The sequence below is a fragment of the Scatophagus argus genome, chromosome 21 (assembly GCF_020382885.2).
Source record: "Scatophagus argus isolate fScaArg1 chromosome 21, fScaArg1.pri, whole genome shotgun sequence".
Lineage (NCBI taxonomy): Eukaryota > Metazoa > Chordata > Actinopteri > Scatophagidae > Scatophagus > Scatophagus argus.
Window position 1 is genome coordinate 2,482,459 of NC_058513.1, and position 17,349 is coordinate 2,499,807.

At 39.8% G+C, this 17,349-nt stretch overlaps 1 protein-coding gene across 1 annotated transcript in view; it reads left to right on the forward strand.

The window, feature by feature from the left end:
* Nucleotides 1-17,349, forward strand: part of ca10a (carbonic anhydrase Xa) — a 211,992-nt gene that overhangs the window by 181,872 nt on the left and 12,771 nt on the right. The window contains exons 4-5 of the mRNA XM_046376937.1: nt 3,955-4,140; nt 15,852-15,947. Of these exons, the coding sequence (XP_046232893.1) occupies nt 3,955-4,140; nt 15,852-15,947 (282 nt within the window). The remainder of the gene's footprint in view (nt 1-3,954; nt 4,141-15,851; nt 15,948-17,349) is intronic.

The following is a 17,349-nucleotide window of genomic DNA, read 5'->3' on the forward strand; positions in this document are numbered from 1 at the left end:
GAAAATCCTATTCATTTTGCTTTTAAAGGGACAATACTGAGTATGGATGCTGGCATAATATTGTATATTGGACCATCATTCAGTACTTTCTGACTTCTATACACTCTCTTTGGCATCTACATATAAATTTTTGAAAACAGCTAAAAAATATATAGTCTCACAAAGGCTCAGTGATTTCCTGGTCACAGTTATTCCCAAATATCCTCAAACAGAGAGCAATAGTGCATTTGTTTGGGGCGGTTTCCAGCAGCTGATTAAACCACATTTGGTGCTGTAGTATTTGGAAGCAGGATGGTGTATGTATGACTGAGTCAAAATAAACTACAGTGTGTGTGTATTTGTGGTAATGAAGGAACATGTAACAGTATGTCTCGTTGATGTACCTCGCTTTCAGGCCACGTGAATGTTAATGAGCAGATCATGAGGTAAACTGTAGAATTTGTATGCTGTTTCTGTGGAAACTTTTCAACAGAGACCGGAGTGCAGACAAGCATTTCCTGATGCGATTTCGAAGCCACTGGTGTAAAAGATGATAATCAGTGTAAATTCTGAGACATGAGATGAGTTGGGCAGCTGTATTTTTGTTGAACGTCTTACAGTCGCGTTAATCACAGGCCAAAATGCAAGTAACACATAGTCCTCTGCTTATCCAGGGTTTATCTTCATGAAAACAGCACAAAAGCCAGTGATTTTCATAAACACATTCCACACTGACAACGAAAATTTGAACTCCGCAACCCACACAAAAATTACTTCACTACTTGCAGAAATGTTGAGACTCCGATAAATAAGGAGAAAGCAGACTGAAATGCAGTGCCTTTGCTTTGTTTGCAACCTTTCCACCACACTGACTGGCTGGTAATTGTTACAGCAGAAACATGACAAATGAAGTAAGCAAGTTTTATTCAAGTGAGCTTTCATTTATTCTTTAAGTCTGGGCCCCCACCAGCTGCACAAGTGTAGCTAAATGGGATCCCTTTCAACCGCGTCTCGGATGATTCGCAATTTCCCTTAAAATATGGATGATTTTTATGTTTTCATTCTCTTTCTACAAAGTGCTCCTGCAGACTTTTGTTCTCAAGATCGCCATGTTTTAAAGTTGTCATTTGCATATCTAAGATTGCATCACGTAGAGCTTCGTGCTTCTCCTCAGTATGTTCTCTCGTGTTTTGCTGTTGTGTGCACTTCGCTTCAGTAGCCGGGGATTATCGATCCCAGGAGATGAAAGAATTACCAATTAGAAAAGGAGCTGCTTTTTACTGTACATGCTCTCCACATCTCGGTTTCACTGTAAGACAAACATGATTACTCTCCTCGCCTTTGTCATTCCAACCACACTTCACTTCCTGCGACTCCCAGCCAGCCTCTAGCTATTTACCCTGACATGTGCGATCGGCCTGAACAACAGATACTGGCTGGGGAAAAAAAACTGTCATGCTGTGCAACGAGCATTTTCTGTATGCAATAGTTCCCAACAATACTGTGAGGATATAAAGCAGGAGAAGCTCAATAATCCAGCTGTATTTTCTCTTTTTTTTGTGCATCATTATTAAGGTGTCATACTTCTGTACACTGTTTCTCAATGATCTGTTTTTCATAATAGAACACTTTGGAAATATTGTTTGTGGCAAAAGTTTGGGGAAGGTCTTTTTCTTATCGCCCCACATCAGTGTTGGACTTCACTAATGCTCTTGTCTGAGTGAAAGCAAATCCCTGGAGCCAATTGGCAGGAAGCCTGAAACCGGAGGAGAGGAGGCTGTTATAGCACAGCGAGAGACTCAGTCACTATAGTAACGGAGCTGGTTGTAAAACCAAAACTATGAGCTGAAAGTCACAGACGCACTCTGTAGATCAGAGGGGACCTTTGGAACTGGGTGGAAATTCTCTGTGGGTTCATCACTTCATCAGGGACACCTTCAAAATCACACTTACATGTATGTAATATGTAATGTGGTCTATAAGATACATCAAGGATCAAGGAACTTTTGTTGTCATACCAGCTCACATTTACATGCTTATGGTATGAAATTAGGACTCAGGTCCCGGGAGCAATAGGTAGGGTATTTTATATATATAAAAAATAAAAATATGAAATGAAAAGTTGAATAAAAAAATAGAAATATATAGGCTAAGACAAATACAATATAAAAAAACTAAACATTCTGAGAAAGGAAATAAATAAATAAGAAGCCAGTTTAGCATGTGCAGCATAAATACGCATGTACAGGTGTGTGCTGGTGTGTTTTTATTTGAGTTATATATTAACGAGAAAAGTTTGTGAAATGCATTCATCTTTAGGATTTGTGTACGCTGACACAATGTTCCCATTTTTAAAGTGTCATGTAAAAATGGACAATTTGTGCCCATGTATGCAGATCCTCTTGATTACATTTCATCAGTATTTAACAAAGTGCTGTGCTGAATGTGCTGATTTACAAAGGCTTTGGACCATGGAGTTTTATCTGAGGTACCTAATCCTATGTCTTTGCATGGCTGCATATTTTGAGCTAATTATCTCACAGCGTCCTTCATTACCAGGCTGCCGGAACATTCCTCATTTCTGATGTTTTAGGAGAGTCCACAGGCCTTGTACTGCTTCTACCTCATGAATAATAGCCGAAGGAGGTCTAGCGGGGGATGAGATTTTGCTGGCCTTTTCAGGGGTCTCACTTCACCTTCGTCGCCTTGCCGGGAAACCTTAAAGACTTCCCTTCACTTCTGCTAGCTCTTCGTCTTCGGGCTCTGAATCCAACACACCTCTCTCCTCCTCGTGCTTATCTCCTCTTTGCATCGCACCCTCTTCCTCTCTCTTTCTCCTTTCAAATCATTGATTTTTCTGAGCTTCTATAAAATATTTACAGTGTGTGGGCAGAATTCTTTCTCTGGGAATTTGAAGGGAGGGAGGGTGATCATTTTGAAAGCTAGTGGTAAAAAGGAAAGAGGGAGAGAAGGAAAGGAGAGGAGAGAAAGGCAGATAAAAGAGTCCACCCAAAGTCGTGGTGCGAATATCAATGCTTCGCTTTGAAACAACTCGCGATTATAAATAAATAAACAGGACTACCGATAAAGATCATTATTCATGGCTTTTGTAATACCTTGTTTCCCCTAAAACCTCACAATGTCGATTGCGAATGTTGATTTCAACCTTCTTTTTTTTCCATCTTTATCTTTCTCTTATTTTCACTCCAGGCTCCACTCTCTCCTTTGTTCAAGTGTTGTTGCCGTTTACAACATCGCCTCTCCCACCAGCTCAGGTTGCTGCCTAATTAAATAAAGCCCTCAGGACTGTTCCTGCGTAAGCTCTGTATATGATACAGGCATACAACGAAAATTTGTATTTCCAAGCTGTCAAAAATGCAAGACAACAGTATTTCATAGACACTGAAGCTCGCACAAAATGTGAAAAATGAGAGCCTGATTTTCCTCACTTGTGTTTTAAAGGCCTTTCTACACAAATGATTCACGACTGTGTCTAGTCAACCAGAAGAACAGAAACATGGGCAAACTTTCCTTCAGAATACACCTATAACCTTCAGTGTCTGTCATTCCACAGCTTCACATTCAAAAATATTTCATAAAATGGTAGACATACTTTACAATGGCATAATTTTGGGCAGATTTTGTCGACTTTCATTTTTATTTAGCACTAAACTTAAAGTTACATTTTTTTTTCAAATATTTATTATTATTATTACCTCATTAATTGCTTAAAATTTACAAAACCGTGTGTTGATTTAGCAGGAAGTAGGCAGTCACCCTCTGGTGGAGTGATCCACACCTGGAAAATGTTCAGCTCAGTTCTTTTTGGTTTTATTTTTGGGCTGCATTTATGTGCTTGTGGGACAACAGCCATGTGCAAATTTGTCATTGGTTTGAATAGGTACTACGTGTTCCTTCTTGGGCGTATGATTGTGTTCTTGTGTAACCAGTTGCGCCTCATGGGTTCTTCTCCAGGTGGGAGGGACGATGTACAACACTGGCCGCCACGTCTCTCTGCGACTGGACAAGGAGCATCTGGTCAACATCTCTGGTGGGCCAATGACGTACAGCCATCGTCTGGAGGAGATCCGGCTACACTTCGGCAGCGAGGACGGTCAGGGCTCTGAACACCTGCTGAATGGACAGGCCTTCTCTGGAGAGGTGTGTATACCTGATGTGAATTACAGTATAATGTAAGATGACTGCAGCACACATTGTCACCATTTCAAAAATAAAATCATGACAGACACGATGGCATTCACCTCATTTCAGCAGAAGCAGCAGCTCTGCCATGAGTTTGTAAAAGTAAGTTTTTAACATTACATAACAAACATTAGGCTGAAAATTCAAGTCAGTTTAAAGGTCCCGTGTGTAGGATTTAAAATGATCTACTGGCTGAAGTAAAAATGATTCATAATTATGTTTTTATCAGTGTTTAATCACCTAAAACTAACAACGGTTTAATCGTGAGCCTTTTCAAGAAAGGTGAGCAGGTCCTCTTCTGTGGGGTCTACCATGTTGCAACACCATGTCTCCACAGCAGCCTAGAAAAGACAAACCACAGGCCTTACAGAGGACCAGGTTATAGGGTTCTTTTGTTCAGAACTGACTTAACAAGGAATTAAAGTTACTATAGCATCACCGTATCACTGGATAGCATTACAGTAAAAGCAACTCAAAGTTTCCTTTACCCCTTTAGGACAGTATAAATGTCAGAGGGGCAGCTGTGTGATAAAATATGTGCCCTGCTTTTTGAATAAACACGATTACACGAGCAGGTCACACAGTACATTCTGTGAGAAAATATCACCCTTATTACCAGCAAACTTAAAATTTATCTAAATATCAGCATCAGTAAAGTGGCAATAATTGTTTTTGTTGGCCACTTAGGGGCAGTGGAACGAAGCAGAAGCACATTATCACCCCATGAAGTTGATCTTGATAAGCAGATATCCTGCAGCGCAGAGAACATGTGCTGTGGACACTGGGACCTTCAGAGCTTTTCTTGTTGGTTACGAGGTGGATGAGAGCAGCGAGACAGAAGCAGACACGTCCTAAAACCAAAACAATGAGCTCAAAGAGCCTAAAATGTTCTGTAGAGCCGAGGGGATGTGGAGCTTTGGTGATATTTCTCTGGATTTGTCACTACAAACTGCACTTTTCTCTTACACAAAGTCATTTGATGCAATGTTCATGTAATATTGTTCAGAGTTTTAGCATTAAAAACTTTACCACTCATTTAATTATTTACAAAGACAGCTGTAAACTGTTCAAACAGGTCTTGCTGGATGCCTGTTTTTACGTGTTTATGTTTTAACAATGAGAAAAAGAACAAAAAAATGCAGCTTAATATTGTTTAATACATTTATCTCCACTACATAATCACATGGCATTACAGCTCTTCTGATGATTTTGTGAGGTCTTGCTTGTACTATAAAAGCTTGACCGAATATTCATGTTAGCAATTTCCGATTCCGATCTACACCAGAGATTAGAGAGTTTATGAAACTCAAGCACAGGAAATGCAGGATCTCTCTGTAAAAGGCGGAGATACACATTTTGCAAAATGTTCCCCAGACAAGGTTTAAATTATAGGAGGACCAGCAGGTGCACCAAAAATAAAACAGGTAAATGAGGCTGAAAACCCTAAGCAGCACATTTAACATTAGCACTGGCCCACCAGAGGAGCATTGTGTGAATGAGACTGTGTCGTTCATCTCAAAGCAAATGTTATGAACTGAGCAAGTGGTCCTTTAATCTCAGTTTCATTCACCTTTGTTATTACCTTCTCCGTCATTTATTTTTTATTGAATTCAGTAGATTTTGAAAAGGTTTTCACGCACCCAAATCAGTCAAAATTTCACATAAACTGCAAAGAATCATGGCGTTATAAATGAGTTTTTCACATTCCGGCTACAACGGTTCTTTCATCTGGAACAAACTTGTCGTGGAGATGACAGCCAAGCATTTAACTCTCTCTCTCTCTCTCTCTCTCTCTCACACACACACACACACACAGAAACACACACACATGCTTGGTCCCTGCACACATTCGTGCATGAACACACAATATCGCACTCCACCATTTTAAATGTTGACGAGTGAAACAATTAGCTTTCTTGGCTTTGATTGTTCAACGAAACCATGAGTCACTCACGCCGCTGCTTTCCACCGCGCCTTTATATGAATAACCAATTTGTGTGGCAACAAAATAATTGCAGTCTTGACAGGCAAATTTATTATAATTAATGATAATCATTTATCCTCCCTCAGAGTCTGAGAGCAGATATTCAAATTGTTATAAAACAAGTGTTTACTCTGCGTCCTTCGGGGCAGAGAGAGCTATAACCCCAGCCTGAAAGGACACCACCCCCCCACCCACCCCCCCACACACACACATACATTATTGTATCTTGAGGCTTCCTCTAGGACTTCATGTTTTATTTAACCCTCGCCTTCACTCACTGATTTGCTCTTTGTGGGTTAACACTGTGTTAGAGGAGTTCTTCGGGGCCAAGTGGAGAAGGTCTGAAGAGATTTCTCACTCGTATCTGAAATGTGACGTCGCACTGCTGCCATGTTGCACACAGCATCCCTAAGGCAGGCAACAGAGGGGCGGGGGGAGGTTGTACAGACGGCAAATAATTTCCACTGGGACAGGGCAATGGACTTTCTGTTCAAATACTCGCCATGTTTATGTTTTTAATTGCGCAATGTACACTCCCCAAAGGTTACTAAAATCCCAAATTCCCATAAAAAACAGTGTCAACATGGGCTCAGTGTCTCCATTAGTAGCTGTAGGCCTAGTCATGCAGTTAACATGCCTACACATGGAGTTAACAATTAATTTTCCATAGATTTATTTATTTATTTTCTTATGTGCATATTTATTGGACAAGGACCACACACTTTAATTAAAGCAACGATCAAACAAACAGCAAATCAGCTGAACACTGAACAAAAGGCTCGAAGGTACAGAACAGGACATACAAACGAACAGAAAAATCAATAACACAACTCACATTTGAAACAAAAGCAGAGTGGAATTTTTCACAATGAAAAGTCCAATAGAAAAACGTTTTGTAGAACTAAACATTTTCATTTTGGTACTATTAATAGAATTTTGACATGAAGTGAACCTGATTCTTTATTATTATTTCTATTTTGTCTCACATCGTAGGCAGACAAATTGCTTCAATCAAATTTTAATTTGACAAAGACTTCCGTAGATATTGATAAATGGACTGATTTCAGGTGACAAAAATGGTTTTTACACATACACACACACACACACACGTGTACACATACTTTTCAAAACAAATTTACACACTAGAATGACAGTGTGGTCCAGACTGTATTTGTATATCTGCTTGCAATCACACTCTTGCTATGAGAAGCTAACAATACAAGTTGGTTTCTATAGAATAACTGGTAGTGCTGCCGGTGCAGAGAAAACCAGACCAGGAAAGGTTGCTAACAGATGGGGTTTTTAACATCCCATTCGCTTATACCATGTTCTCCTCACTCAAACAACTTTTTCTGAGTGAAATAGCATCCAGAAAACATCCTCCTCATCCTCTGCCACCTCCCCTGATAGCCCACCCCAGCCTTTCTCTGAGCCAAACCCGTGACTTCAAGGTCTAATAAGATGTTTCATAATCGAAAATGCAGAAAATTCTCTCTCTCTTTTTCGCTCTCTCTCCATCTCTGTGACTCCCCCTCGCCCCCATCTGCAGATGAGCGGTGGCTGTGCATGTCCTTGAAACGTGAACAAAAAGAGAAATATTAAAACTTTTTAAAGCGAAGCATCCTTCTGAAATGGCAGCCTGTGGGAGGATGGGGGATGGGGTGGGTATGTTGGCATGTGCGTATATCTGTGTGTGTGTGTGTGTGTGTGTGTGTGTGTGTGTGTGTGTGTACGCATGTATGTGTGGGTGCATTAACACTCCAAAGCTTTCATCTTGAAATCACCCCTCTATACTTTATATTTCCTAACACATCATGCCTTTTTCTCTGCCTTCCATTTAACTTGACACGGTGTGTGTGTGTGTGTTTGTGTGTGTGATCGAGAGAAAGAGAGAGACCGTGGTCCATCGTAGTAAAAGACTCAAAATTCGAACATAAAAAAAACAACAGCCATCAAATAAAATACATCTCCCATATGGTACAAGCTGCACACTCACATGCATACACATATCATATGAAATAAACATTAGATAAAATAAAAGTCATCAGCCTCACCATAATCAAAATATTCAAATATATGACAATATATAGACTTTGTGAGGATTAACCAGTACATTAATGATGTTATCCGATCCACACATGAATTTGTATTCATGGGATTATTATCAGTATTTCACATGAAGGTTCATTTATGCCGATGAACGTATGCCTATATAAAATCCTGGCTCACAGTAACTCACATGGTAACATGAGCCATCTATATGAGGGTATAAATGTGCAAACAGAGTGTCTTGAACACACAGGTCTTCTGAAATTGAATGCATATTAAATTACACAAGCCTGTTGCTCTGAGTATATGCTTTAGATCAATATGTATCTCTTTTATTCATCAAAGGATGCCTGACTGAATGTGATATGGTGTTTTTCATCATAATGTAGATTTTTTTCCTCTTCAAACAAAGCAGCACTGTAGCAAAGACTGTGGATGCTACCAATATCTACGTCTGTTGAGACATATATATAGTTAATTATCGGCATTTAGGGGTTAGTGGTAAGCACAGTCAGGCACTGGCAGATATTAAAGGACTTGGATTGGATGTTCAGCTGCTATCTGGATATATCATATGGAAAGCTATATGTGAAGGCGGGTGTAAATGCAGCCAAAATATATTATAATCTATCAGATGGACCAGACTATGGACTCTATTTTAAAAATGGAGTACAATGAATGAATGCAAAGCGGAAGGCGAACAGACTGTATGGGCATCTTAAAGCGCATCTGTTTGTTAAGTTGTGGGTGGATATTAGTTTGTGCAAGGGACAGTTTCCTTTGACATGAAACTCCATTTACTACGTGCAATAATAATAATAATAATAATAATAATACACTTCAGTATACTGCTACTATAGCTTTTGAAGAGAAAAAAGAGATCCAAATCATCTTTGTACATAAACTATTAATTATGATATTCCAAAAAACAATTTTACAACCACTATATGCAGGTTTGCTTCCCTGTCTGAATATAGTGTGTGTGTGCTTATGTGCATGTGTGTGTCCAGCTCTGCTCTCCTGGAGCTGCTTCACAGTCTAATCTGAAAATGAAACACCTTGGTCTTTTAATAAGTGCTAAAATATTCTGAATATTATTCATCCTCCAGGTTGTTTTCATACACTCAGAGGACACTCTGCCATCCTATTCTCCTCTGATAACAACACACATCTTCAGACTTAGAATAAGTCTTTTTAAAAATGACTGTTTATTTGAACCGATTTGATCAATACAAATGCTGACAAACTTCTAATACTGATATTTTTCCTTGCAACACTGCTGGTCATTTTAGCACAGTGTAAGTGTTTATGTTGTTATGTTAAAACTGGAGTAGGTAACACTGAACCCCCTTCAGGCCCTCCTCCAAAATCACTTCTCTGAAACACAAAAACATCTGCTGGCTCTCTGCACTCACTGCTTTGCAGCTCTTGCTGGCCAGCTGTGAGACACTGTAGGTTATATGTGAGCAGTGCTTTTGCTACTCTACAAGCTCTCTGAGCTTTTCTGTCTAATCAATACAAAAAAACAACTCTGTTAAATACCATAATCATATAAACACAAGTAAAATAGCAGTCACAAAGGTACTTTAGTCCGAAGAAGCCAACCAGCACAAGAGTCACTGCTTACTGCTGTGGGTGTGTGCTTTATGCTAACAATAGCATAAAGTTAGCTGCTGCAGCGAGTCATTCTTCAGCTCAGGGGCTGTGTACTGTACATCGCTTTCATTGCTAACAGTGTCCAACTACCTCATGTCTCATTCGCATGCAAGCAAACATCTAACATCAGGATGAACATAAAACAACATGGCTATTGTTAGCAATCACAGCCGTCAAGCTAATATGTGCATGTTAGCATTGGGAAAATTGGGAAATTTTAGCTGCGCTTTCTCTGCACTGGTATGCATTTATGTAGGTAGACAGGCAGTATGGGCTGTCCATTTGTTTCATTCAGGCAAAATGAAATGATTGGACCAAAATACTGCCATCATTCACTGAATTTAGGCAAAAAAAAACAATTTTCCAAATCAAATTCTGCAGTCTGGAAAATGTTTTAAAAGCAGAAAAGACCCGTCATCACCCTTTATTGGATCATTTCAAACAACAACATGAGTGTGGCCACAGTTCTTGCATATATGGTGTTAGTGTAAACAAATTAAATGAGGATTACACCATATAAATTCAACAATGAGTTAGCCCCAGCAAACTGAAGGAGACACCACTCATTGCTAAAAAGAGGATCCGGCTATATTTCACACAAATCTTGTTAAGTGTTTGAGAACGATTCGCCATAGGCAACTGTTCCAAACACTTTAAACAACCATCAATCACAGATACACACCTCTTATGTCCCCTTTCACACACAGTCACACACATGGAAAATCACATTGAGCTAATATTGCTGCAGGAGATTATCGGTCACAGAGCTTTTCATGATGTGTTTTATTTTTTTTTCATCCCCTAATTATCATTAGTCACTATTAAACAGCACATTTCGCCCACATCTGCATCACAGATTCATAATAGTGGGGCATCTTTGATTAAAATCACATCAGAACATCAGTGCACAGCTTGTTCTAAGGAAAATAAACATGTAATAATAAACAGTAGAAAGAAAACTAAATCTGGGATTATGATCAATTACCAATGTAGCATGATAAGTATTAACATCATCATTAACGTCAGTGTGACTGGTGTGTGTGGTAAAACGCCTTGTCTGTTTGTTAGGTTTATGGATCTACGCTCCATTTAATCTAAAGGAGGGGGGACTGATGGATGGAAGTTGAGATGGAGTGCGTCATTTTCAGACCAGCACCTTTAAGCCAACCTCTCACCTTTAGCGCTGAATACCTCTCTTCCACTATCGACTTGCTGTCCTTATATTTCCCTACCCCTAGGGCCAGGCCAGTCATCATGCCATAAAGAGGCTGTCATGACCCCCACGCAAATACACACACACAAACACACACTCTCACTCCAGAGAGAACTGGCCAGCCAAGCAAAAGTGACCCTTCACACCCAATTCAGTGTTGTCTTAAAGCCCTTCCACTCACCGTAGCTCTTCCCATGCAGGTTTCATTGCAGGTTTAACTAAGTGAGACCCCTGAAACCCAAAAACAAGTGTCACTGCCAAGGGAGATGCTAACACTCTGAAGGGCCAGCAGTATTGCTTTCAATGGAAAGTTTTAGTGTGGCAATGTTTTTCTTGCCTTTCTGGTGTTGGAGGCTTTTTTACGGAAGTGAGCATAAATTTCCTTTTTCACACATAGAAGCCTTTTTCTTCTGACAAAAGTGTCAAATTTAAAGATGCTCAACATGAGCATAAACGTACCTTAGTTTAGTGTGTTAGTTTAGTAACCAACGGTTGGTAATAAATTCAGTTATAAGCTTCAGTTATAGGCTAATGGGAATGTCTGGACAAACTGAAATTGTCTTGATGAAAGGACTAGGTGATTAGTCAGAGGGCTTAAAATGAATTCTACAGGTACATTAATTCCATAAATGTACCAAGGTTTATATCCATCTAATGTTTAAGATATATAACTTAAAACCACAAATGTCATGGTTGTTGTAGCTGCAGATAGAAATTCAGAGGATTGCCCCAGTCAATGGGATACATCCAGTGGTGGCAATGACTGTTCATCCACCCAGTGTCATGGCTATCAATCTAATAGTAGTTGAGATATTCAAGTCTGGACCCAAGTGGTGGACTGTCCAACTAACTATCTTTAGAGTTAGGTTACTAAAGTGACATAAAAGTTTCAGCATGGAAGCTTCTGTGTGGAGGGAGCTGTGGATCAACAGGTAGAGCGGATTGTCCACCCACATTGTTGGTGGGGTGGAAATGAGATCCTTATGTATTGACTAAGACACTAAGTGTCAATTTGCTTCCAATGGCTAGGCCAAATGTCTTGCATGGTAGCTTGCTGCTCTGTGTGATTGTGAGTGTCTGTGGAAATGGGTGAATGAAAAGGCAAATTACAGAGTTAAGGCATTCCATAACTCTGGAACAATATGAACCGGTAAACAAAAACATGCAAATAACCCCATTTCAGTCTTCCTCAGCTAATGGAGCTGGCTCAGGTGCCATCACATGACGTATCTGTGAATCTTTAGTGATGTGGAGTCAGCAAACAGTCAGAAAAATGTCAAGGAGGACACCATCTCCCATCCATGTACGAGTACTTATTATAACATGACCAAGATTCTCAGCATCAAAAAGCTGAATGATGATCTCTACTGTGTTTTAGTCAGTTCTAACTGTAGTTACAAATACTGAAAGCCACAGACAGGTAAAAAAAAAAGACACAACATGCCCATATGGTAAATAAAACATGTACAGTGGCCCAGTGTGGAAGAAAAGGAGATGAAGTAAACTCCAGGGTGTCCTTTGAGTGGCGAAAACGTGATGTAGTGTTGACAGTGTGCATTTCTGCAAGTTAAAACATTCTTTATGTTATAATTTTTAATTTTACGTTCTGACAACACTGTGCTTAATGTCTAGTTATGTTTGGAACCAAACATAGTTAGGACAAGATAATGTATTGCCTTACAACACCTGGATTGGTCATCACAAACGACAGTGGATGTGGCTCAGGAGGCAGTCGTCCACATATCAGAAGGCTGGTGGCCTGCATGTTAAAGTGTCCTTGAGCCAGACACTGAACCCCAAATTGCTCCAGATGCTGTGCCATCGGCCTGTAAATGTCTGTGCATGGTAAAAGCATGGCTTCTGATGAAAAGCAGCCTCTGCTATCTGTGTGTGGATGGGTGAATGAGACAATAGTGTAAAAGGACTTTGAGAACTAGAAAAGTACCACACAAGTACAGTCTGTTTCTGCTTACAAACACAGATGGAAACTCCCCTGAGATCCCATACAAAACATCTGCTTTAATCTCCAAAATCATGGCTGGATCATTTCCCAACCTATTTGCTTTTGTCCTTTTGTCAGTTGCTAAATTATCCTGATTTGTTGATCGATTGAGGTGCTTGGTGGTTGTGTGACCCAAACATCACACTACAGGGGAACCCTTCACCTCCTGATGAGACAGTCAGCTGATGTGCATGTAATGAGAATGTGATATGTCTGTGTATGACTGCATGTTACTGTATATGTGCTGTAGGAATTCCAATGTAATATTGATGAAACTTACTAACGTATCCGTGGTTTGCAGATACATACCAACATTTTATTTTTGCCAACTGGGCTCTGAGATTTGATGAGGGATTTGGATTTCGCTAGCAAGTTCAGAACTCAATTCCAATCAGAGGAAGTGCTACTGAGCTCCAACCCTAATTTGTACTAACTGTAATATCTGTCACACCCAATCATATAATCTTCTTGCATCTCTGTCATCATCACAATCTGTTCAACAGGCACCAGAACAGAGTGTTATGGCTGAATGTTAATAGACTGTACCTGTGAGATGGGTGGTGTTACTGTATTCCGTAGTTGGTGTCAGTCTGTGTTTGAACAGAGGGACACTGTGATAAATGATACATTGCAGTGGGCTCACAGACCTGGCCAACATGCAGAGGCTCTGTCTTCAACTATTCCTGTATCCAATTACGACCTCTATTTTCTCCCTCTTTTCCCTCTCTCTTTTTCTCTTCTCCATTTGGCGGACATTCTCACTTTATTATGGCCCACACTGACTTTTTATTGCCCACCAGAAGCAAACTTTGTGTAATTTGTCATTGTGGGAGTGTGGATGAGTTCTCTTGGCTCCTTCTGCCGCACTCACCTAAAAATCTAATCAGATCATCGTAGGGCCCTAATCACTTCCTCTCCTGCCTTGATTGCATTTATAGACGTTCTGTCGCTCTGTGCTCCCCCAGTCGAGCATTTCATAATTACTCTCCTCTTACATTTGTTTATTTATAGCCTCCAGTACAGTATTTGCCAGGCCCTCTGCCAGTGAGTGAGGATGAGAAGTTTATGGAGGTGGAGAGCGAAAGAGTCTTTGGGAAAGATCTGAAAATCATTACCATCCCTTTGTGCTTGAAATAAGTGCTTCACTGCTTTTATATCCATAACAGTTCATTGTGTATATCATTACTATTAAAATATAGAAGCACCACAGCCAAAAGGCATTTAATTAGAGGCTTTAGATTATAGTATTATGGCTGTCAATTTTGCTGATTTATGTAATGAAGAGTGGTGAGTTGATCTTTTTTGTAACAACTATTTAAAGGCAGTGCTGCACTTATAATGAATTAATAGCATTACTAGAAACCTACTTTCACATCCCCTGGTGCGGCAGGCTTTATTTAACTTTCAGTTCAAACACATGCACAACATGGAGGAAAGTCTAGTCCTGGCTGGTGGGGTTAGAGCGGACTATTTATGTGGGGTTTTGTTTCTTTAATAAAGCTAAATTATGTTGTTTACAAGCTTTTTAGTTTAAACTGGAGCTCCTACTGCTGTTGTAAATCAACTAATATAACTCACTGAAACATTAGCGTTTCTTGGTACAAACTGACACTGCTCACCAAAGCCTGTGACACACACACACGGGACACAAATTTGCTCGCACATAACAGGAAATGGAAACGCTGCATTGTCAACAAAAATAAAGAGAGATTATATTTTTAAACTCAATTTTATTCTCATCTGTTTTTGTCAATGATGTTTTAAGTTAGTATTTAATCAGTGCCATCTTGACACAGTCCACAGAATCAACCCTGAAACAGTACTCTGACTTAGCATTGCACTGCAGTGATTTTGTTTGACTGCAGCAAATCTAGAAATACTATCTTTTTTATTTCATACATTATTCATCTTTGTCTGAGCCTGATACCTACATTACCCACAATGCAACCTGATTGCTGACAGTTCAGTCAGAGATTCAGGTGTGCTATTTTAATAGCCGCTAAGGTAGCCTCAAGTCAGTATCCTTAAGCAGAGAAAAGGAGTGGACTACAGAGTTGGGGTCAGTTTACTTCACATCACCCCATGGTTATTCCATTTCCAAAATTTTTGTTTGTGTTCTTGTTACAAACGCCCGCAAAAATATACTTAAAAAATATATAGGCTCTGGCCCTCATCATTTTTTTTTTGTCAGAACAGATTTTAAAACTGTGGGCTCTTCTTTCAGCAGTTTTCGCTTTTACGAGTTGGAAGTTGTACGGTGCCTCCTGCCCACCAAACACCATTAAAAAACAGGAATATTGAACAGCTGCAGTGGATAAAGCATCTGTGTCAGAGAAACATTAACCTCATGCTGGGAGATGGTTTAGCTGCTCTCACCTCAGCCTGTGAGAGCAGGCTGGCCTTGGATCAAATGATGACAGAAAACTCCTCCTTTTATGGCCCTCTTATTACTTCAGTCCACATCTACACTGAGTATAAAAATGTTCCGAACACCTAACGTTACATTGAATGTCTCAGTGAGCCCACAGGAGGGATTTGATCCGTATTGATTTTCCCTTTTAAATCATCTGACACGATGTAGCACGGAGGAAGGATTTAAGTGAATGAAGGACTCAGCAACGGAGATATCGATGCCCTAGAAGCATTCTAAACTCAAGGTTTCCACCATTGTACTCATCCTGGAGATCAACAATGTCTCTCTATCACAATATCAGAGTATGATTTTTTTTTTCAGTAACTGTGTTCATCCTCTCTGTATGTTACAGGTTCAGCTGATCCACTACAACCATGAGCTGTACACAAATTATACAGAAGCTGCTAAAAGCCCCAATGGACTGGTCATAGTGTCCATATTCATGAAGGTAAGTCTTATACATGTGTTTAATAACTGTCCATATCTTTTTTTTCTTTTTTCTTTCTTTTTTTTTTTTGACTTGTGATTATCCAGCAGCCGCTACGTCAAAGCTTGGAAATCCAACACAGGACTCATCATTGCATTTGACAGGGGTTTTCTACATTCCTCTATAGACACTGAATGCGAGTCCACAGCTACAGTGGCTGTACAAGGAACCTGATCTGCTTTAATTAGTGCTTAAACATTACAAGACAGCTATAGTACACAATACACAGATGGAACATGTAGTTCAAAACAGAACAGGACTGTAACTCATGTTCAGTACAGACAAGAATCAGTTAAAGGTGCACCAAGTGTTCACTCAAGTGATTCCAAGTAGCAGTGCTGACAACAGTGTAGTTTTCTCTTCTTAATCTCCATCCTTCCTAAATAGCATCTGGGTTTAACTTACTCCCTACCCTGAACTTTTTTGGTCATTGCCTGGAGCTGTAGGTGTGAACGAAAATGTATAAATTAGCTGTTCACAGCGAGCGAGTGGGTGTGTTAATAACATTGAATAAAATGCAGTGTAGCTGTTTCATGCTTTTCCGCTTGCCTGTATATTGCTTGCTTTTATTTTTCTTATTGCTTTTCGCTTTTTTATTGATATTTTGGATACATCCAAATACGTGTGGTATTGATATCAACACAGAAACAGTCATCATTAATGAGTCGCCCTGGTCCTGTATGCTCTGTCCAGGTGTCACCCCACACCTAAAGCAAACCGAGGTGACAATGTATCTGACATAGACAGTATCCTGTTGTGTGCTATATGTGTGAGAGGGCAACACTGGAAAATGGTTCATATGAGCTTAAGACTCAATAAAGTGACGGTGCTTTCTTCAGCACCTTTTGGAGAAACGTATGAATCATAATAAAAGAGATCCTTGACTCATCAGATGCAGACATTTTCTTCAGCATGGAGAGTAGTCTAGTTGATTAATTATCTGCATATCAAGTTTAGGGAAAAAACAAAATAAAAAACTCTGCTGTCTGCAGGCTTTCCTCCCACTGTCCACACAGATTAGTATTAATGCCTCCAAATAAGGTGTGAATGGTGCCTGCGTGAACTGAGATCAGTTCGCATAGGGTAAGATTAGCTTGCTTTTTATTGTACAATAATGAATCAGACAATTCAATTTTGGATGATTCTCACTTCACAAATGTGTCAGCGTCAGTTGATGGCCCTGTAAAACTTAAATGCATTCTGCTTTGTCAGCTCTCTGATTTCATGTACCTTTAAGACACTGAATAGGATTATTTTCTGTGTTTGTATCTCTGCTATCAACATTGTTGCAATAGAAATTTGTCAGAAGCTTAGTTATCCTTCAGCACGGTGTTCTCGGTGCTCTCAACCCTCGACTCTCCTG